This window comes from Lampetra fluviatilis, chromosome 36, assembly GCF_964198595.1.
Source record: "Lampetra fluviatilis chromosome 36, kcLamFluv1.1, whole genome shotgun sequence".
In the NCBI taxonomy this organism is placed as follows: Eukaryota; Metazoa; Chordata; class Hyperoartia; order Petromyzontiformes; family Petromyzontidae; genus Lampetra; species Lampetra fluviatilis.
The window spans coordinates 10,141,751-10,164,106 of NC_136310.1; the positions used below are offsets into that span (position 1 = coordinate 10,141,751).

A 22,356-nucleotide genomic window follows, 5' to 3' on the forward strand; every position below is an offset into this window, starting at 1 on the left:
CCTCTCAAAGCTCACCTCGTCTGCGTTTTCCGTTGCCTTCACACATTATGTGAAACCATTGTTTGGGTTTAACAGCAGCACGATGACGACGTGGGGTGTTTGCACCACTTGTGTATCGTCAGGCGCCGCACTAAAGGCCACCAGCGGCCGGCAGTGACCCGCGGGCCTTGCGATGAAGGCCTCCGCCGTAGCTGTAGAGGTGGGCTCATGGCTCTCTCGCGCTCTCAAGGTGGCTGCTGCCCAACAGCGCTCGCGGAATCGCGGCGGACGACGGTTGTCGTGCGTGCACTCGCAACCGAGTAGCGATTTGAGGTGTGCATTTGAAACGGAGTTCGCCGCGCGAGTCGTCCTGCCGGGGGAACTCCTCTATTGTTCTAGGGAACTCTGTTGTTCTAGGGAACTCTATTGTTCTAGGGAACTCTATTGTTCTAGGGAACTCTACTGTTCTAGGGAACTCTATTGTTCTAGGGAACTCTATTGTTCTAGGGAACTCTACTGTTCTAGGGAACTTTATTATTCTAGGGAACTCTATTATTCTAGGGAACTCCATTGTTCTAGGGAACGCTATTGTTCTAGGGAACTCTATTGTTCCAGGCGACACCAACACGGACACTGCGTGGAGCACGCACGCGGATCCCGACAGAGAGACCTCTTCTCCAGGAGCTCCTCCACCTCGTCCTCCTCCTCCTTTCTCTCCTGCTCCCGCATTAGCTACCCTCTCAACTGGGGGTCCCCACCCCATCCCCTACACTCTACCCCCCTTGTCCACCACCCCCCCCGTCCCCTACACTCTACCCCCTTGTCCACCAGCCCCCCCCCATCCCCTACACTCTACCCCCTTGTCCATCACCCCCCCCATCCCCTACACTCAACCCCCTTGTCCACCAGCCCCCCCCATCCCCTACACTCTACCCCCTTGTCCATCACCCCCCCCCATCCCCTACACTCTACCCCCTTGTCCATCACCCCCCCCATCCCCTACACTCTACCCCCTTGTCCATCACCCCCCCCATCCCCTACACTCTACCCCCTTGTCCATCAGCCCCCTCCATCCCCTACACTCTACCCCCTTGTCCACCAGCCCCCCCCATCCCCTACACTCTACCCCCCTGTCCATCAGCCCCCCCATCCCCTACACTCTACCCCTTGTCCACCAGCCCCCCCCATCCCCTACACTCTACCCCCTTGTCCATCACCCCCCCCCATCCCCTACACTCTACCCCCTTGTCCATCACCCCCCCCATCCCCTACACTCTACCCCCTTGTCCATCACCCCCCCCATCCCCTACACTCTACCCCCTTGTCCATCAGCCCCCCCCCATCCCCTACACTCTACCCCCTTGTCCACCAGCCCCCCCCATCCCCTACACTCTACCCCCCTGTCCATCAGCCCCCCCATCCCCTACACTCTACCCCTTGTCCACCAGCCCCCCCCATCCCCTACACTCTACCCCCTTGTCCACCAGCCCCCCCCATCCCCTACACTCTACCCCCTTGTCCATCAGCCCCCCCCCATCCCCTACACTCTACCCCCCTGTCCATCAGCCCCCCCCCCATCCCCTACACTCTACCCCTTGTCCACCAGCCCCCCCCCCATCCCCTACACTCTACCCCTTGTCCACCAGCCCCCCCCATCCCCTACACTCTACCCCCTTGTCCATCAGCCCCCCCCCATCCCCTACACTCTACCCCCTTGTCCATCAGCCCCCCCCATCCCCTACACTCTACCCCCTTGTCTATCACCCCCATCCCCTACACTCTACCCCCTTGTCCATCAGCCCTCCCCCCCATCCCCTACACTCTACCCCCTTGTCCATCACCCCCCCCACTCTCTATATTCCTCTGGGCGTGGTCCCTCGTCCTCTAAGCGACTCCCACACTCAGCCTCAACCTGTGTGACGTCGTCACCAGTACCCCCTCCCCAACAAATCAGAACGCGCCCGTTATAACGCAGAACGCGCCCGTTATAACGCGGAAGGCGCCTGTTATAAAGTAGACTGCGTCTGTTATAACTTGGAAGGCTCCTGTTATAACGCAGGTTCCTGTTATAACGCGGAAGGCTCCTGTTATAACGCAGGTTCCTGTTATAACGCAGAAGGCGCGCATTACACTGTAGAACGCTAATCGTTATAACATGAAACGCGTTCCTTTATAACGCGGAATGCACACCGTTACAACGCGCTTTCTGAGCGGCCGATGATGAACTATTTTCTTGAGTTGCGCGGCTGAGCGGAGTGATACAGTAACGCGGCGGCGCATCCTCGTTATTTGTCCACGCCATCCCGCTGCGTGTGCGTAGTCGTGCATCGCATCTCGCCCAACGTTATTGTTACTCTTTGGTTCTTTCGGTAAAGTCACGTAGGTATAAAATAAAATCAATCACGTCGTTTCGGGCCCAACACAAGCGCCCATCATCAGGTGTAGCTCCCTTGAGCTACTCCCATTTAAAATCTTTTTAAAGTCTGCCTCAGCAGCAGGCCATGCTTTCTCATCTAATGATGGATGCTTGTGTTGTGCCCGAAACGTCGTGATTTATTTGATTTTCTACCTACGTGACTTTACCAAAAGAACCAAAGAGTATGGATTCCTGCAGTCACGAAAGCTTCCAATCAAGATTGAACGATATCGTTGCTACATTGTTTACGGGGAAATTGTTTTCGCTGAACGCATCAACCGCCAGCACCTTAAACGAAGACTCTCTGCACACATTTTCTAAATGTGTGGAACATTTTCGGAACCGCGGACCCCGCAAAGCAACGGGATGCGTGGCCCCACCCCCTTGTCCTCGCATCCCTCACCCCCTACCAGTTAGCCCGGACCCCCTGCCAGGTACCTAGAACCCCTGCCAGGTACCCCGATCCTCCCCACCACCAACACCCCCCGGTACTCCTATAAACCAGAGGTCCCCAACCCCCGGGCTGCGGACCGGTACCGGTCCGTGGCCTGTTAGGAACCACGCCGCACAGCAGCAGGAGGTGAGAGCGGTGAGTCTACGCGTGACCCGTCCCCATTGATTTATTATTCACCACTTCCGTCCCGCACTGCACTTGTTTCAGTCACGGCTTTGGTAAGCCCACAAGCTGCTAACCCCTAGCCCAGGGGTCGGCAACCAAAATAACAAGAAGAGCCATTTCTTTCCAATTCGGTACAAAATTCAGTATTTCAAGAGCCGCAATGCATCTATGTACATACGTACATATCGTCAAGAAGCAGCCCGTAAAGAGCCGCATGCAGCTCCGGAGCCGTAGGTTGCCGACCCCTGCCCTAGTCACAATGAGAAACAAACACACACAAGCTCTAACCCCTAGTCACAATGAGAAACAAACACACACAAGCTCTAACCCCTAGCCACAATGAGAAACAAACAAACACAAGCTCTAACCCCTAGCCACAATGAGAAACAAACACACACAAGCTCTAACCCCTAGTCACAATGAGTAACAAACAACCACAAGCTCTAACCCCTAGCCACAATGAGTCACAAACACACACAAGCTCTAACCCCTAGCCACAATGAGAAACAAACACACACAAGCTCTAACCCCTAGTCACAATGAGTAACAAACAACCACAAGCTCTAACCCCTAGCCACAATGAGAAACAAACACACACAAGCTCTAACCCCTAGTCACAATGAGTAACAAACAACCACAAGCTCTAACCCCTAGCCACATTGAGTAACAAACAACCACAAGCTCTAACCCCTAGCCACAATGAGAAACAAACACACACAAGCTCTAACCCCTAGCCACAATGAGAAACAAACACACACAAGCTCTAACCCCTAGCCACAATGAGAAACAAACACACACAAGCTCTAACCCCTAGTCACAATGAGTAACAAACACACACAAGCTCTAACCCCTAGCCACAATGAGAAACAAACACACACAAGCTCTAACCCCTAGCCACAATGAGAAACAAACACACACAAGCTCTAACCCCTAGTCACAATGAGTAACAAACACACACAAGCTCTAACCCCTAGCCACAATGAGAAACAAACAAACACACACAAGCTCTAACCCCTAGCCACAATGAGTCACAAACACACACAAGCTCTAACCCCTAGCCACAATGAGAAACAAACACACACAAGCTCTAACCCCTAGCCACAATGAGTAACAAACAAACACAAGCTCTAACCCCTAGCCACAATGAGAAACAAACAAACACAAGCTCTAACCCCTAGCCACAATGAGAAACAAACACACACAAGCTCTAACCCCTAGCCACAATGAGAAACAAACACACACAAGCTCTAACCCCTAGTAGCCACATTGAGTAACAAACAACCACAAGCTCTAACCCCTAGCCACAATGAGTAACAAACACACACAAGCTCTAACCCCTAGTCACAATGAGAAACAAACACACACAAGCTCTAACCCCTAGCCACAATGAGAAACAAACAACCACAAGCTCTAACCCCTAGCCACAATGAGAAACAAACACACACAAGCTCTAACCCCTAGTCACAATGAGTAACAAACACACACAAGCTCTAACCCCTAGCCACATTGAGTAACAAACACACACAAGCTCTAACCCCTAGCCACAATGAGAAACAAACAACCACAAGCTCTAACCCCTAGCCACAATGAGAAACAAACACACACAAGCTCTAACCCCTAGTCACAATGAGTAACAAACACACACAAGCTCTAACCCCTAGCCACAATGAGAAACAAACAAACACACACAAGCTCTAACCCCTAGCCACAATGAGTCACAAACACACACAAGCTCTAACCCCTAGCCACAATGAGAAACAAACACACACAAGCTCTAACCCCTAGCCACAATGAGAAACAAACACACACAAGCTCTAACCCCTAGCCACAATGAGAAACAAACAAACACACACAAGCTCTAACCCCTAGCCACAATGAGTCACAAACACACACAAGCTCTAACCCCTAGCCACAATGAGTCACAAACAAACACAAGCTCTAACCCCTAGCCACAATGAGTCACAAACAAACACAAGCTCTAACCCCTAGCCACAATGAAAAACAAACACACACAAGCTCTAACCCCTAGTAGCCACAATGAGTCACAAACACACACAAGCTCTAACCCCTAGCCACAATGAGAAACAAACACACACAAGCTCTAACCCCTAGCCACAATGAGAAACAAACACACACAAGCTCTAACCCCTAGCCACAATGAGTCACAAACACACACAAGCTCTAACCCCTAGTAGCCACAATGAGTCACAAACACACACAAGCTCTAACCCCTAGTCACAATGAGTCACAAACACACACAAGCTCTAACCCCTAGCCACAATGAGTCACAAACACACACAAGCTCCAACCCCTAGTCACAATGAGAAACAAACACACACAAGCTCTAACCCCTAGCCACAATGAGAAACAAACACACACAAGCTCTAACCCCTAGCCACAATGAGTAACACACACACACAAGCTCTAACCCCTAGCCACAATGAGTAACACACACACACAAGCTCTAACCCCTAGCCACAATGAGTAACACACACACACAAGCTCTAACCCCTAGCCACAATGAGAAACAAACACACACAAGCTCTAACCCCTAGCCACAATGAGAAACAAACAAACACACACAAGCTCTAACCCCTAGTCACAATGAGTAACAAACACACACAAGCTCTAACCCCTAGCCACAATGAGAAACAAACACACACAAGCTCTAACCCCTAGCCACAATGAGAAACAAACACACACAAGCTCTAACCCCTAGCCACAATGAGAAACAAACACACACAAGCTCTAACCCCTAGCCACAATGAGTCACAAACACACACAAGCTCTAACCCCTAGCCACAATGAGAAACAAACACACACAAGCTCTAACCCCTAGTAGCCACAATGAGTAACACACACACACAAGCTCTAACCCCTAGCCACAATGAGAAACAAACAAACACACACAAGCTCTAACCCCTAGCCACAATGAGTCACAAACACACACAAGCTCTAACCCCTAGCCACAATGAGAAACAAACACACACAAGCTCTAACCCCTAGCCACAATGAGAAACAAACACACACAAGCTCTAACCCCTAGCCACAATGAGTAACACACACACACAAGCTCTAACCCCTAGCCACAATGAGAAACAAACACACACAAGCTCTAACCCCTAGCCACATTGAGTAACACACACACACAAGCTCTAACCCCTAGCCACATTGAGTAACACACACACACAAGCTCTAACCCCTAGCCACAATGAGTCACAAACACACACAAGCTCCAACCCCTAGCCACAATGAGTAACACACACACACAAGCTCTAACCCCTAGCCACAATGAGTCACAAACACACACAAGCTCCAACCCCTAGCCACAATGAGAAACAAACACACACAAGCTCTAACCCCTAGCCACAATGAGTAACACACACACACAAGCTCTAACCCCTAGCCACAATGAGAAACAAACACACACAAGCTCTAACCCCTAGTAGCCACATTGAGTAACAAACACACACAAGCTCTAACCACTAGTAGCCACAATGAGAAACAAACACACACAAGCTCTAACCCCTAGTAGCCACAATGAGAAACAAACACACACAAGCTCTAACCCCTAGCCACAATGAGAAACAAACACACACAAGCTCTAACCCCTAGCCACAATGAGTAACACACACACACAAGCTCTAACCCCTAGCCACAATGAGTAACACACACACACAAGCTCTAACCCCTAGCCACAATGAGAAACAAACACACACAAGCTGCTAACCCCTAGCCACAATGAGAAACAAACACACACAAGCTGCTAACCCCTAGTAGCCACATTGAGTAACACACACACACAAGCTCTAACCCCTAGCCACAATGAGAAACAAACACACACAAGCTCTAACCCCTAGTAGCCACATTGAGTAACACACACACACAAGCTCTAACCCCTAGCCACAATGAGAAACAAACACACACAAGCTGCTAACCCCTAGCCACATTGAGTAACAAACACACACAAGCTCTAACCCCTAGCCACAATGAGAAACAAACACACACAAGCTGCTAACCCCTAGTAGCCACATTGAGTAACACACACACACAAGCTCTAACCCCTAGCCACAATGAAAAACAAACACACACAAGCTCTAACCCCTAGTAGCCACATTGAGTAACACACACACACAAGCTCTAACCCCTAGCCACAATGAGAAACAAACACACACAAGCTCTAACCCCTAGTAGCCACATTGAGTAACACACACACACAAGCTCTAACCCCTAGCCACAATGAGTCACAAACACACACAAGCTCTAACCCCTAGCCACAATGAGTCACAAACAAACACAAGCTCTAACCCCTAGCCACAATGAGAAACAAACACACACAAGCTCTAACCCCTAGCCACAATGAGAAACAAACACACACAAGCTCTAACCCCTAGTAGCCACATTGAGTAACACACACACACAAGCTCTAACCCCTAGTCACAATGAGAAACAAACACACACAAGCTCTAACCCCTAGTAGCCACATTGAGTAACACACACACACAAGCTCTAACCCCTAGCCACAATGAGAAACACACACACACAAGCTCTAACCCCTAGCCACAATGAGAAACAAACACACACAAGCTCTAACCCCTAGCCACAATGAGTAACACACACACACAAGCTCTAACCCCTAGTAGCCACATTGAGTAACACACACACACAAGCTCTAACCCCTAGCCACAATGAGAAACACACACACACAAGCTCTAACCCCTAGCCACAATGAGAAACAAACACACACAAGCTCTAACCCCTAGCCACAATGAGTAACACACACACACAAGCTCTAACCCCTAGCCACAATGAGAAACACACACACACAAGCTCTAACCCCTAGCCACAATGAGTAACAAACACACACAAGCTCTAACCCCTAGTCACAATGAGTAACACACACACACAAGCTCTAACCCCTAGCCACAATGAGAAACACACACACACAAGCTCTAACCCCTAGTAGCCACAATGAGTAACAAACAAACACAAGCTCTAACCCCTAGTCACAATGAGTAACAAACAAACACAAGCTCTAACCCCTAGTAGCCACATTGAGTAACACACACACACAAGCTCTAACCCCTAGCCACAATGAGAAACACACACACACAAGCTCTAACCCCTAGCCACAATGAGAAACACACACACACAAGCTCTAACCCCTAGCCACATTGAGTAACAAACACACACAAGCTCTAACCCCTAGCCACAATGAGTAACAAACACACACAAGCTCTAACCCCTAGCCACAATGAGTAACACACACACACAAGCTCTAACCCCTAGCCACAATGAGAAACACACACACACAAGCTCTAACCCCTAGTAGCCACAATGAGTAACAAACAAACACAAGCTCTAACCCCTAGTCACAATGAGTAACAAACAAACACAAGCTCTAACCCCTAGTAGCCACATTGAGTAACACACACACACAAGCTCTAACCCCTAGCCACAATGAGAAACACACACACACAAGCTCTAACCCCTAGCCACAATGAGAAACACACACACACAAGCTCTAACCCCTAGCCACAATGAGTAACAAACAAACACAAGCTCTAACCCCTAGCCACAATGAGTCACAAACACACACAAGCTCTAACCCCTAGCCACATTGAGTCACAAACACACACAAGCTCTAACCCCTAGTAGCCACAATGAGAAACAAACACACACAAGCTCTAACCCCTAGCCACAATGAGTCGTGATTTAATTGAGTTATTTTCATTTAATATTATTATTTTATTATTATTATTTTTTTACCTACGTGACTTTACCGAAAGAACCTAAGAGTATGAATCTTTGCAGTCACGAAAGCTTCAAATCTAGGTTGGGGACCGCCACTACGAACGACGTCACAAGGACCACGTGGCCCTACCCCCCTCCCCTCCCTCCACCGCTCTCGCAGCGCACCTGGTGGAGGTGTGCGGCCGCTCGCTGACCGCCGAGGGGCTGGTGCTGAGCTCGCACCGCGAGTCGCGCCGCTTCTACTTCGTGGGCGCCGACACCGACTGCTGGCTGAGCGTGCGGGCGGCCGGGCCCGACCAGCGCCTCATCTTCCAGTTCCGATTCTTCCTCGTCTACAGCCTCCTCCGCGTGACCCCGGCGCCCGGGGCGAGCCTCTCGCCGCCGCCGCCCAACGCCCCGGCGCTCGACGCCCCGCACGCCCCCGGAGCCTCGGAGGACCCCTGCCACGCCGGCTCCTACCTGCAGTTCTACGACGGCGTCGGCCGGGGCGCCCCGTCGCTGGGCCCCCCGCTGTGCGGCAAGAGCATCCCGGAGGCCGTGGTGTCGCACGGCCGGGCGCTCACGCTGAGGCTCGTGACGCGCGGCAAGCTGCCCCGCGTCGACTTCGTGGGCGACTTCTCGGCCTTCACGCTCGGTGATCGGCTGGGCCTCGTACACACACACACACACTCACCCCACACACACACCCCCCACACACCCCACACACACCAACACACACAACCCCTCCCACACACACACACCCCACACACATCCCACACACACCCCACACACACACACATCCCACACACACACACCCCACACACACCCCACACACACACACCCCACACACATACCCCCCCCCCCCACACACCCCCCCACACCCCCCCACCCCCCACAGGCACCCCCACCCCCCCACACCTAACCCTCTGCCCCTCCTAACTTTGTCCATTCAATGTGTCTGGCACACAATTGTTGTTGTTGTTATTGTTGTCGTTATTGTTGTTGTCAAACCGGCAACTTTCCATCGCTGAGCAAAGGCCCCCCCCCCACCGCCCCCCCTTCTCTATGTGAGTCTACGGGTTTCTATGTGGGTCTATGCATCTATGTGTGTCTTCGGATCTCTACGTAACGTGAGTCTGACTCTCCGTGTAAGTCTATGGGTCTCTGTGTGAGTCTATGGGTTCTGTGTGAGTCTATGAGTCTCTATGAGTCTACGGGTCTCTGTGTAAGTCTGTGGGTCTTTGTGTGAGTCTATGGGTTTCTATGTGAGCCTATGAGTCTCTATGAGTCTATGGGTCTCCATGTGAGTCTACGAGTCTCTACGAGTCTATGAATCTCTATGCGAGTCTATGGGGGTCTCCATGCAAGTCTACGAATCTCTGTGCGAGTCTATGGGTCTCTATGTGAGTCTATGGGTCTCTATGCCAGGCTGTTGTCGCTGCTGTCAGCCTGCCACTGCTCGACAATTGGCACCCCCCCACCACCACTCCCTTCAATTCCTCGTTCCTCCTGCCCCGTAGTGAGTGGCCTCCAGATTCTTTGATTTCGTCTTCCCCCCCCCGCCACCTCCCCAAGTCGTGGGGGTCACGGCACGCCGGGCCCCCCCCACTCAACCCCCCCACCCCCGTGACGAGTCCGCGTGTGCGGTGTCGTCGTCCACCCAGAGTCGAACGGCAGCAGCGGCGCCACGTGCGGGCCCGACCCGTGCACGAGCCGCTACTTCCGCTGCCGCAACGCGCGCTGCGTCCCCTGGAGCCTCGTGTGCGACGCGCGCGGCCTCGACAACTGCGGCGACGAGTCGGACGAGACGCACATCCTGCCGCCCGCGTGCGCCGGTGACACGGGGGGGTGGGGGTGGTGGGCAGAGGAGAGGGGCATCGTGCTTGTAGAGAGACGCGGCACGTGCAGACACTCGCAGAGACACGGCGCAGGGACACGCGAAGGAGACACGGCACAGACAAGCTCGCAGAGACACACGGCACAGATAGACACGGCACATACAGACATTGGTGCATATTGGCGGAGACACAGCGCAGACATCGCGTGCCCAGGGAGAACGCGTGTACAAAAGACGCCGCTTGTAGCGCTGCGCACAGATAACGCAGCACTCACCGGGACACACGCACACACAGAGACACGGCACGTGCAGAGACACACAAAGACACGGAGCGTACAGAGACACGGCACGTGCAGAGACACACAGAGACACGGAGCGTACAGAGACACGGCACGTGCAGAGACGCACAGAGACACGCTCGCACAGACACCGGGCACCAGGAAAGACTCGGAGGTGCCCGAGCGGCTTGTACCACTGAGTTGGCTCCGCCGAGATTCTTGGCTTCAAATTCAGGTTGACAGCCCCGCCCTGTGGTGAACCAGGCCCCTCAGGTGTGGGGAGTTGAGTCGATGAGCGGATGAGTCGATGAGCGGATGAGTCGAAGAGTGAATTAATCGATAAGTCGATGAGTGAGTCGATTAATCGATGAGTGGATGAGTGGATGAGCGGATGAGTCGATGAGTGAATGAGTCAATGAGCGGATGAGTCGATGAGTGGATGATCGATGATCCCAGCCCGGTCACCAATGACGGCACGCAAAAAGGACGCTAACACCGTGTGTCGTGACGAGTCGGTTTACGGAGAGACTGCGTGGCAATTATTCCCGTGCCGTGCCGCTCTTGAGATGTCGCCGCTCATCGATGTGCCTCCCCGGCCCCGCCGCTCCCGTGCCCCCCGCAGGGTGGCTCCCCACAGCGGGGCCTGACGGGGCCGCCCCCAACGCCTCCCTGAGGGCCCCGGGGCCCTTCCCCACCCCGGCGTGCGGGGTGCTGTTCCGACCCAGCCGGGAGCCTCGCGAGCCCCCAGGAAACCTCGCGACCCAGCCAGGTAACCCCACCCCCCACCAGGTGCCCCTAACCCCCCCCCCCCCCACCAGGTGCCCCTAACCCCCCCCCACCAGGTGCGCCTAAACACATATGCTGTATGTGCTGTACGTATGCTCTTTGTACTGTGTAAGTGCTATGAGCACTCATTGTCCAATTGACAAACACGAAGGAAGCATCATCACAGCGATGCACCACCACTACACCACCACTCCACCACTCCTTGACGAGATCAATTACCTGGCTCAGCCACCCCCACGTAAACTCCAAGCCGGCGCTCCACATCACCACGAGCCTCACCCAGCAGAAGAAGAAGTGCTCCGAGGGCGCTGTCTAAACGCCGCACTCTGTCCCTTGCGTGCGTCTGGGGGTGTGGGGGGTGTGGGGGGTGCGCCGCAGGCTCCGTGGCGGTGGCCGTGCCGGGCGCCGCGCTCACTCCGGACGGGGGCCCGGCTCGTCCCCCTCTTCCTCCGGGCGGTGGCCCCGAGCCACCTCGCCCGGCCCGCGGCTCCGTGGTGGGGCCCGGCGTGGCGGCGGCTCTCCTCTCCGCGCTGCTGCTGGGGCTGGCGCTGTGGTGCTGCTGCTGCGCGTGCCCCGGGTGGTGCGCCTGGCGGCTGGGCGCGTGCGCCCCGCTCGTGCCCGCCTGCTGCGCCCGCAAGGCGGCGGGCCGGCGCGTCAATCCTGGCGGCGGCGGCGACGGCGGTGCTGACGACGACACACGCCCCGCCCTGCCTTAAGGCCGACCAAGGGGCCCTGCGTTCTCGCCGAGAAGTAATTTCGGGGTCGCCACGTAGACTGCAGTAGGATGGCACGTGACTAGGTAGCCCGCATACCCGTAGCGAGGCGTAATCCAGGATGTGGTGTGCCGGGTGTGGAAATATCGTCCCCGGCCGCTAGTAGTCTGGAGTATGGTGGCACGTGGCTAGTAGACGCATACTGTAGCTGAGAGGTAAAAGTGCATGTCGCGTGCCAGGCGCGGAAATATTTACCGGGCATCGCCGACTCGCGTGGAACATGGCTGACAAAATTACACCGTGGACCTGACGCCTGTACTGGGAGGGACAATTGATCGGAGGGGCTGGGGGAGGGCATTTAATTCCTTGCCCCAGGGCCAATGGCAACCACAGTTGACACCCGTTACAGACACGGAAGGCGTACTACACAAATAACCTTCACCCGCCAGGGCCGTGACGAGTCGGGGAACGAAGGCGGTTCTCGGGCTCACCACACGAGACGCGTCGTGCGCCCAAGACTCGAATGTTTGCGATTGACGCCGATGTCGTGCAGTGGATGTTTAGGCTGAAATAAAATATAACAAAGCGACGCGGACGAGGGAGGCGGAAAATCCAAAGGAGGCTTCACAGTACTCACGTTCAGTTTAACACGTAGTAGTAGTAGCAGTAGGCTTTCGCGACCAATATCATCCAGGTTTTTTTTGGGTTCGGTCGCGTAAATATATAAATGTGTCGTTAAACCCGCCACCACCCGACACAGTCAACTAGTAAGGTTTATCACGTTAACAAAACGTGGCCAATTCGTTACTAGCACAGCACGCCGGTGTGTTGAAGAGCAGAGCGGCAACATTTACAATCACGTGAAGCTTGCTGTTCAGCGGTGGCCACCGCCAGGGTCTGCGGTGGACATTCCGTCTCCCCGGGCAGACATTCTACAGTGACGAACGGCAGGTGCAAGCCAAACTATATCACGTGACCCTGGACACACACACAACGCACAACCAACGCAGTGACTTTATGGAGCAAAACAAGAAAAACCCGGGGGAACATGAAACAGCCTCACCGGGAACTGCGCAACAAACACTCAAACCGGAGCCAACCGGGCCCCAATGGTTTCTTGAAACGACAAGACGGACAACCCCACACGTTTTGGAGTGGAACGAAGGGAGGGAGCGTGCCCTGGTGGCGGACACCGGTGAACACCAGGCTGAGCGTGACCACGAAGTCCGAGCTTGTTTGACCTGGTGGCCACAGTCCGATTCCGCTGTGATGAGGAGATGGACGCATAGCCGAATCCCCAAGGAAAGTAGGAGGGCCAAAGACGTGCCTCTGAATGAGAAACGAGCAACAGGGAGCGGTTTGACTGCGACGCGGCCGCTGAGAGGACCGCTCTCCTCCCACAGCGGCTCTCTCCGGGGCCACGCCGGGGTGTCGAGAAGCCATCAATGTCCAGCATACGCGAGAGGCGGGCTCTCCGAACCGCACGCCCGACATCACCCAGGTGGCACCCCAAGCCCTGCTGCTGGCCCATCAGGTGGCTACCGCATGCGCAGAAGTTTGAGGGAGTTAAACCGGGGACGGCGGGGACCGTCTCAGCGACGGCGTAAGCCTCCCTGCACGCACTCCCGAGCCCCCCCCCACCCAAAAAAAGGCTACCCACTGTGCTTGGAGTCTGGCCCCCCACCCCGCACCCCCCCAACTCCCCTTGCCCCTCACGACGAAGACCACCAACAAGAATAGCTGGTCGGATTTGCGGCAGCTCAAACAACGAACGGCAGGGCCCTAAAGCGGATCGAGAACGCCGTCTTTGTACAGGGTAAGGTAAACCTCTCCGGGCACGTGGCGAGCGGCTCAAACGGAGGAGCCGCCAAGGCGTCTAAGCAGCAGATACAAGCACCGGCGAGAAGCGACCCCAGACCTAGCCAGGGGGCGGGGGGGGGGGGGGCGCACCTGGCTAATAGCCCCAAACAAGCGTGACAAGATAGGAGAGGAACCTACAGGCCATCACACAACATCTAGGTGGAAGGTAGAGGCAGCCGAAGCCCTCACCTTGAGAGCCTCGTTGAATCACTCCCCCACGAAGAAACTTGGTGGGTGGCGCCAACCCCGGGAATGACACCAGAGGCAGAGTTGACCGCCAATCGACAGTCGTAATGCCCTGCAAGTGGACGGCCTTCAGGGATCTGAGGAGAAGGAGATCCTGCACGTCTCGCTAGAGGTCTAAGTGGTGGAATCCGCCTCCTCTCAACGGGCCATGCCGCGAGACCCAGGGTATCGAAGGTCTGAACAAGAAGGCAGAGGACAAGGGTCGCTGTCAATCAGCGCCAAGAGGTCTGAGAACCAGGACCTCCTGGCCCAGTTGTGAGCGACGTGAACCGCACTGACCCCCCCCTACCTACTTCTGCAAGGGAGAGAGCAGATGAGCCATATCCTCCCACCCATGGGCACGTCAGGGCATCCGTGGTGAAGGCGCCAGCGATTGACGGTAGCGCGATGGGTGACGGGGGCAGCTTCGCGTTGTCCGCAGAGGCAAAAAGCGGTCAGCGGCAGGCAAGGCCAAAGCACCGCATGGGCTGACCCAAAAGTAGCCGGGCGTAGAGACCACTCACCGGGAGCTATAAAGCCTCCCTGCTTAGCCGTCACTGGATGTGGTGTCCCGGGTGAGGACGATGTATTCTGGGTCGCAACGGCTCGTTTGAAGGAGGAGGAGGACGGGAGAGATCCGTTCAGATGTCGCACTTTCGCCGATGAGGCATCGTCAGTGTGAGGGCCGCCACACATTGGATCCAATTGAGGGTTGACGGCACCATGATGATGGGTGTTGTTGTCACTATTTGTGTATTGTCAGGGGGCTGCAGTAGAAGGCCACCAAATCGACGGGAAGTACAAGAAGAATAGGCTCACATAATGTGCATGCATAATGCTTGTTGATTACCATATACACAACCCAAACGGCAATGGGTACCCATAGTCATTTATATGCACGCATTAATCCCCCCCCCCACCCCACTTCGCGCAAGAAGAGCACACAAGTGATGTCACCACATCTACCCCTCTATTTAAGGAACGAAACAGGAGGACTTCTTCACAAACCTGGCTGCCGCCTGATGAAGCTAGTCGTAATTACTGTCGAAACGTCGTACTCAGATTGTAAATGTTGTGGCTTGGCTTTCAAACACACCAGTGTGCTGTACTAGGAACGGATTGGCCCGTTCTGTTTACGTGGTAGTGGTTATAACGACAAATCAAATCTAGATTATAACGACACATTTATATATTTACGCGATCTAACCCAAAAACAAACCTGTATTATGAAATCGTACATTCTGGAACCAAATCGTGTCCCTGGAGAGTGACGATTCATCGAGTCACTTGGGGCACTTCCACTGCGACGGAATTGCGGTACAAAACCAGGGCTATATTGGAAGCTGGCTCTGAGCCCACTTAACATAAGGACAGTCCTGATATGAGCAACATATGCTTCAGAGTACACCGGCGGATGGAGAAAGTGAGGGGCAGCGTCTGATATAAGCGCACTATTTGAGTAAAATCTGGTCCTTGATTCCAAGGGGTGTGCTTCAATCCGGCGTCCACTGCGATAGACTCAGCAACGAAATGGGCCCCTTCTATGGCTCGCGCGAGTCCACCCTGTAGGAACATTTATAACTACAGTCGTGTTCTCCAATAACGCGGCGGTAGTTGCGTTTCCCGAAGAACACCGCATGATGTGGACAAATCGCGTTATAATACATAATATATCATGTGTCGGGGGGGTCCGCAATAACACGGCGAGATGCGTACGCAGGGCCGAGCGAAGGCGCGTGGGTAGCGTCCAGAAGCATCCAGCAGCATCCCGCTACCTTGTGTGACGATGATGGCGCTACGCCATGGCGGCCGTTCCAAACGCTTATTCCTACTCGCACGACGCAGATTCCGTTCACTCACAATCACCTTATATCCAATTCGCATCTGCGTTATATAAAAACAAATGTGTCCCCCGATCCATCCATCGCGTTCTATCCAAGTCGCAATTATGAAAGCAACGCGTTGTTTTGCAGGAGAACAATACGGTGCTATACAACTGCGTAACACGTGGTTAGGAGCGGTGGTTATCGTGTTTTCCCAGCGCAGGGGCAATCATCGCAAACGGAAGCCGCTGTGATTCACAGACGGAGCCTGTCGTAGTTTCTCAGTAGGAGTGTGTGGGGGGTGGGGGGGCGATGTTTCCGCTGCGTGTTCCCAAATTTAACAATTTGTGTTGTAATTTTTGGAATTCGGACCGTGCGACGCAGGCACACGGTGTCCCCCCTTGCTCGCTTTGAATGATACCACGAACAGGGGGGGGTGGTGGGGGGTGGTGGGGATATTTAACGGCCGCCGTGAGGCGCAGCGGGGTGGGGCCGTAGTCATCTCGTTTTACGGCTGGGGAATGCACCCGCGGTGTTAACCGGGGTGGCGCGTGCCGGATTCGAACCGCCGGGCGAATTACACAGACACAGACACCTCTCGCGATGCTTTTAGCGAGCGTCAGGTCCTGCAATTCCGTTACTGCACCGTGGAATTGGGCCGTGTTCACACTCACACACGTCTGCCCAGATGAAGAGTTTTATGTACGTGTGTACACATTTAGGTAGGCGTGTGTATATATATGTGTATAGTAATAAAAACAAATACTCGTCTAGTTTTATATATATACGCACACAGAGTTTTATATATATGCATGTGAAAAAAAACTCTTATAAAGATAGAAACGCACACATACAGGGGCTCTTCTACTTACGAACCAGTTAGGTTCCAGAGGTCTGTTCGTAAGTCGATTTGTTCGTAAGTCAAACTTTACTCCTGTCGATTTCAAACATGTTGTGCGGCGTGAACACTAAATGGCTTTAAAATATCCTGTAGATGCCACTGGTTCTTCACGTTCTGCAGATGTAGATGCCACTGGTTCTTCACGTTCTGTAGATGTAGATGCCACTGGTTCTTCACGTTCTGTAGATGTAGATGCCACTGGTTCTTCACGTTATGTAGATGTAGATGCCACTGGTTCTTCACGTTCTGTAGATGTAGATGCCACTGGTTCTTCACGTTCTGTAGATGTAGATGCCACTGGTTCTTCACGTTATGTAGATGTAGATGACACTGGTTCTTCATGTTCTGCAGATGTAGATGCCACTGGTTCTTCATGTTCTGCAGATGTAGATGCCACTGGTTCTTCACGTTCTGTAGATGTAGATGCCACTGGTTCTTCATGTTCTGCAGATGTAGATACCACTGGTTCTTCATGTTGTACAGATTTAGATGCCACCACCGCCATCTATTTTTCGGCGGTTGAACTTACGACTCTCAGCCCGAACAGGCAACTGGACATAAGCACAGGTATGTTCGTATCTGTGAAATATCGTAAGTAGATATGTTTGTCAGTAGAGGAGTCCCTGTATATATTTTCTTGCCGCCTGTACCCCGGAGGCTACTTGCAGATCATCGTTAGGAGGGGATGATGATCGATGGATGAGTCTGGCAGTCAGCCCCTAGGATTGAAAATAAAGCAAAGTCAGGTGGATGGATGGACGCTCAGCACACACCGATTAACTCTTTGTCACTCGCTCACCTCCTATCGCTACTACCACTACTACTACCAGTGGTTCCCGTTCCTGTGGACTCCACTCGTTCATTCCTCCACACGTGTTGAGGACTCGGACACTCACTGATTCGACTCATCCACCATACTGTGTTCAGCCGCCAGGTCACAGCAGCTCACCCACTCACTCACTGACTCACTCACTCCTACTCACCAACCCCCCCACCCACTCACCACTGACTCACTCACTCACCCACCCACCCGCTCACCACATTGCAGCTCACATAATTTATCTCTGCCTCCCCCTTCGCTCTGCTCCACAGCATTCGTTCACGTGCAGTGACACACACCGTGAAACACGGAGTGACACACACCGTGACACACACCGTGACACTATGACACACACCGTGACGCACGGAGTGGCACACACCGTGACACACACCGTGACACACGGAGTGACACCGACACTGTCCCCCCCCTCTCTCCACTCACCGGGTTCCTGTCGGTTGTCTTGGAGCTCAGTCCGATGCCAGTGGCTGCCTGGGCAGCTTACTTCAGCCTGAGCGCGTTTTAATGGAGTGTGAGAGCACACACGGGAGCGCTTCTCTCCCCCCCCCACTCTCTCTCTCTATAACTCACTCTTTACACCCCTCTCTAGAAATTGAGATGATTATTAGAATTCTCTCGTTCTCCCCAGTGCCGGATTAAGCTAGTGCGGGGCCTGTAGCACATGTTATAAAGGGGCCCTAAATAAATAAATAAAATGCAATTTTAACTCGCATTGTAAGGTTATTGTATTTTTTCACGTGCTATACAGCCAGATAATATGACAAATCGTTAACCTCAAACACCCAGTCGTTTGTAAAAGTTGAGGGCGGTATAGTACTATAGTAATAGAGCAAGTGCAGAATCACTGAACCGGAATTGATAGCTTGAAAGCATTTAGCGCGGGGCCCTTGAAAGTGCGGGGCCCGTAGCTACATGTGCAGCTACATGTATAGCTACATGTGCAGCAACATGTGCAGCTACATGTGCAGCTACATGTGCAGCTACTTGTGCAGCTACTTGTGCAGCTACTTGTGTAGCTACATGTGCAGCTACTTGTGCAGCTACTTGTGCAGCTATATGTGTAGCTACTTGTGTAGCTACTTGTGTAGCTACACAGGTGCAGCTACTTGTGTAGCTAAATGTGCAGCTACATGTGTAGCTACTTGTGTAGCTACATGTGCAGCTACTTGTGCTAGGAGGATAATCCGGCACTGGTTCACACCCCCCTCTGTCTCTCACTGTCTGACGCCTGCTGTATATTTGGAGTTTTCTCTGGGTCCTCCGGGTTTTTTCCTTCCGCATTTAGAACGTCAACGCGTTTAGAGTATCTGGACTGCTGCACATGAACCTTATGGCGGGACCCCGGGGTCCCATAAGCCCCCGGCTCTCGCATGAACTGCGTTGCGACGTCATTTTATGTCCGTCGAAGGTGAACGACACGGCGATCTATTCCTCTCGACGAGCTCTACACGATGCGCTAATCAAAGTTTCAAAGTTTTGTTTCTTCTGCGCATTCGTCCTCGCCGCTGCGCTTGGGCGACGCGACAACAGAATGATCTGTGCCGGGTGGGTCGCGGCGTTTTTGTACGCGGTGGGACGGAGTCGTCAAAAATAAAGAAATGTATTACGATGTTGACTTCCGTTTATTCGGGACCCCGGGGTCCCGCCATAGGGTTCACATGTCCACACGATGATAATCCACTTCGTTGGACTATCGTTTGTGGCCAGGTCGCTTTTGAAAAAGAGCTACATAGATAGCTCAGTGGACCTTACCTGGTGAAATAAACATTTTCTTTGGGTCTTTCGGTAACATCACGTAGATAGGTTCAAAGAAAATAACAAAAAAACTACGACACTTCACAACCGAAGCGGTCGTCATCAGGAAAAGAAGGGTTAGCTTCTAAAGACAAACTGTTGAGAAAAACATATTTCTTTGAACCTATCTACGTGACTTCACTGAAAGACCCAAAGAATATGAATTCCTGCAGTCACGAAAACTTTAAGTCAAAATAAACATTTCTTAATCTTGATTTGAAGTTTTCGTGACTGCAGCAATCAATACTCTTTGGTTCTTTCGGTAAAGTCACGTCGGTAGAAAAGTAAACAATAAATCACGACGTTTCGATCGCAACACAAGCAATCGTCGTCAGGTAGAAAGACACAGCAGTGGAACTGCTGAACAAGAAAGGGTTGCTGCAACAAGAGGTCATATATCGAGGTTTGAGGTGGGTGTCACCCAAGGGTAAGTAGGCGGGGTCAGAGATGGAAAGGAGTCCCATCGCCGCACACACGCACAGCAGCTGCGTTAAAGGGAGAGATTGGCATGTCAATGTCAACGAGTATAGTGGAAAATGAGCTCCGTCTCCGCACGCACATTAACATGCCAATCTCTCCCTTTCACGCAGCTGCTGCGCGTGCGTGCGGCGAGGGGGCTCCTTCCCATCTCTGACCCCGCCCACTTACCCTTGGGTGACACCCACCTCAAACCTCGATACATCTCTTGTTGCAGCAGCCCTTTCTTGTTCAGCAGTTCCACTGCTGTGTCTTTCCACCCGATGACGATTGCTTGTGTTGCGATAGAAACGTGATTTATTATTTATTTTTCTTTCTACCTACGTGACTTTACCGAACGAACCAAAGAGTATGTAAACATTGTTTAGTTGAGACGCACTCTCTCCCGCTCTCGAATTTAAGTTTTCAGAATTCCCATCGCTCTGTAATCTCCACTCTCTCTAACCCTCTCACTACCAACCCTCTGTTCCTTCCGAAGGTGTCCCACATTGCGTTTACACGCTCGCGTGCTTGCCTCTCGCAGAATGCCTCCACATATCATCCCTTTATTACTGATAGGAACCCACTGGTTCCACCAGCCCACAGGGGATTATTGTGTCCGTCCGTCCGTTGTGCAGGGAGCGGCTGGGTGGGGAGGGAGGGGCTGGATGGGGAGGGGAGGGGGGGGAGGGGCTGGGTGGGAAGTGTGGGGAAGGGCTGGGTGGGGAGGGTGGGGCTGGGTGGGGCTGGGCTGGTCACCCCGTGGTGCCCTTATAAAACTCAACGTTTAACCTACTCACGCCGGCTTGTGCCCGCCCTCGCAGTCGGGCATATTTGCGGAATACACCACGCCGCCGTTGACCCTGGCCATTGACCGAGCAACCCAACGTTCCTACCAGCTCCCTCCGCAGGAGGAATGTGTTTAACCAGGCAAGAGGCTCTATACACCGATGCGATCCCTCCACAAGGGAGGCCTGCGCACAGGCGTGACGAGCTACTTAGGAGCGCCGTGCCGTGATCCCTGTAAGCCAATGCAGAATGTGTCGGGCGCGTACATCCCGAAACGTGGGCTTGTTATGCTGGCGGCACATGGCTGACTACTCTTGCAAAGTATATCGCAGGGTCTGTGGTGTCCACCGTCCGGCGAAACTTTGCTTCAATAAAGCAATTTTAGTTTTTGTTGTTGTTGCGAAATATAACTTTGGAGTGTTTTGACCTCTCCGGCGTCGGAAGCCGCCGTGGCTTCAGGGTGCCACGATTTCAGCTGCGCACTTCCAGGTGACCACTCCATACCCCCTGGGTCTCCACAGACGTCACCTGGCTAAACGCAATCAGTCGAAGTGAGTGGTGACCTTGAAATAACATTGGTGGATCTCACCGTGCTCCTGTATATACCCCGGGCGGGGTGGGGGGGGTTAGAGACCCCTATATCACCCCGCCCACTTTTATATAGCCACGCCTACTTAGCCACTAGCCCCGCCCACTGCCCAGGTAGTTCCACCCACTGCCCAGGTAACCCCGCCCACTGCTCAGGTAGCCCCTCTCACTGCCCAGGTAGCCCCACCCACTGCTCAGGTAGCCCCTCTCACTGCCCAGGTAGCCCCGCCCACTTCTCATGTAGCCCCACTCACTGCTCATGTAGCCCCCGCCTACTGCTCAGGTAGCCCCTCTCACTGCCCAGGTAGCCCCACCCACTACTCAGGTAGCCCCGCCCACTGCCCAGGTAGCCCCGCCCACTGCTCAGGTAGCCCCACTCACTGCCCAGGTAGCCCCGCCCACTGCTCAGGTAGCCCAACCCACTGCTCATGTAGCCCCCGCCCACTGTTCATGTAACCCCACCCACTGTTCGGGTACCCCCACCCCCCCCCCCACTGTTTATGTAACCCCGCCCACTGCTCAGGTGAACCCACCCACTGTTCAGGTACCCCCCGCCCACTGCTCTTGTAACCCCGCCCACTGCTCAGGTAGCCCCGCCCACTGTTCCGGTAGCTCCACCCACTGCTCAGGTAGATGCGTCGATCGTGAGTTGCGCACGGGGCCAGGACATTCAAAAAAACGGCGACAAAATCCGGAATTTTGGAATATCTTCAGGACACCG

At 53.4% G+C, this 22,356-nt stretch overlaps 1 protein-coding gene across 2 annotated transcripts in view; it reads left to right on the forward strand.

Annotated features, from left to right (window-relative positions):
- The window catches only part of LDLRAD2 (low density lipoprotein receptor class A domain containing 2), a 29,540-nt gene extending 12,852 nt beyond the window's left edge, over positions 1 to 16,688 (forward strand). The window contains exons 2-5 of one of the 2 annotated variants that reach the window (XM_078873340.1): positions 8,929 to 9,402; positions 10,412 to 10,582; positions 11,485 to 11,631; positions 12,027 to 16,688. In XM_078873340.1, coding sequence (XP_078729466.1) covers positions 8,929 to 9,402; positions 10,412 to 10,582; positions 11,485 to 11,631; positions 12,027 to 12,364 — 1,130 coding nt within the window. In that variant the 3' untranslated portion in view covers positions 12,365 to 16,688. The remainder of the gene's footprint in view (positions 1 to 8,928; positions 9,403 to 10,411; positions 10,583 to 11,484; positions 11,632 to 12,026) is intronic. The other variant, XM_078873341.1, reaches the window with a different exon arrangement.
- Positions 16,689 to 22,356: the final 5,668 nt, after the last annotated feature.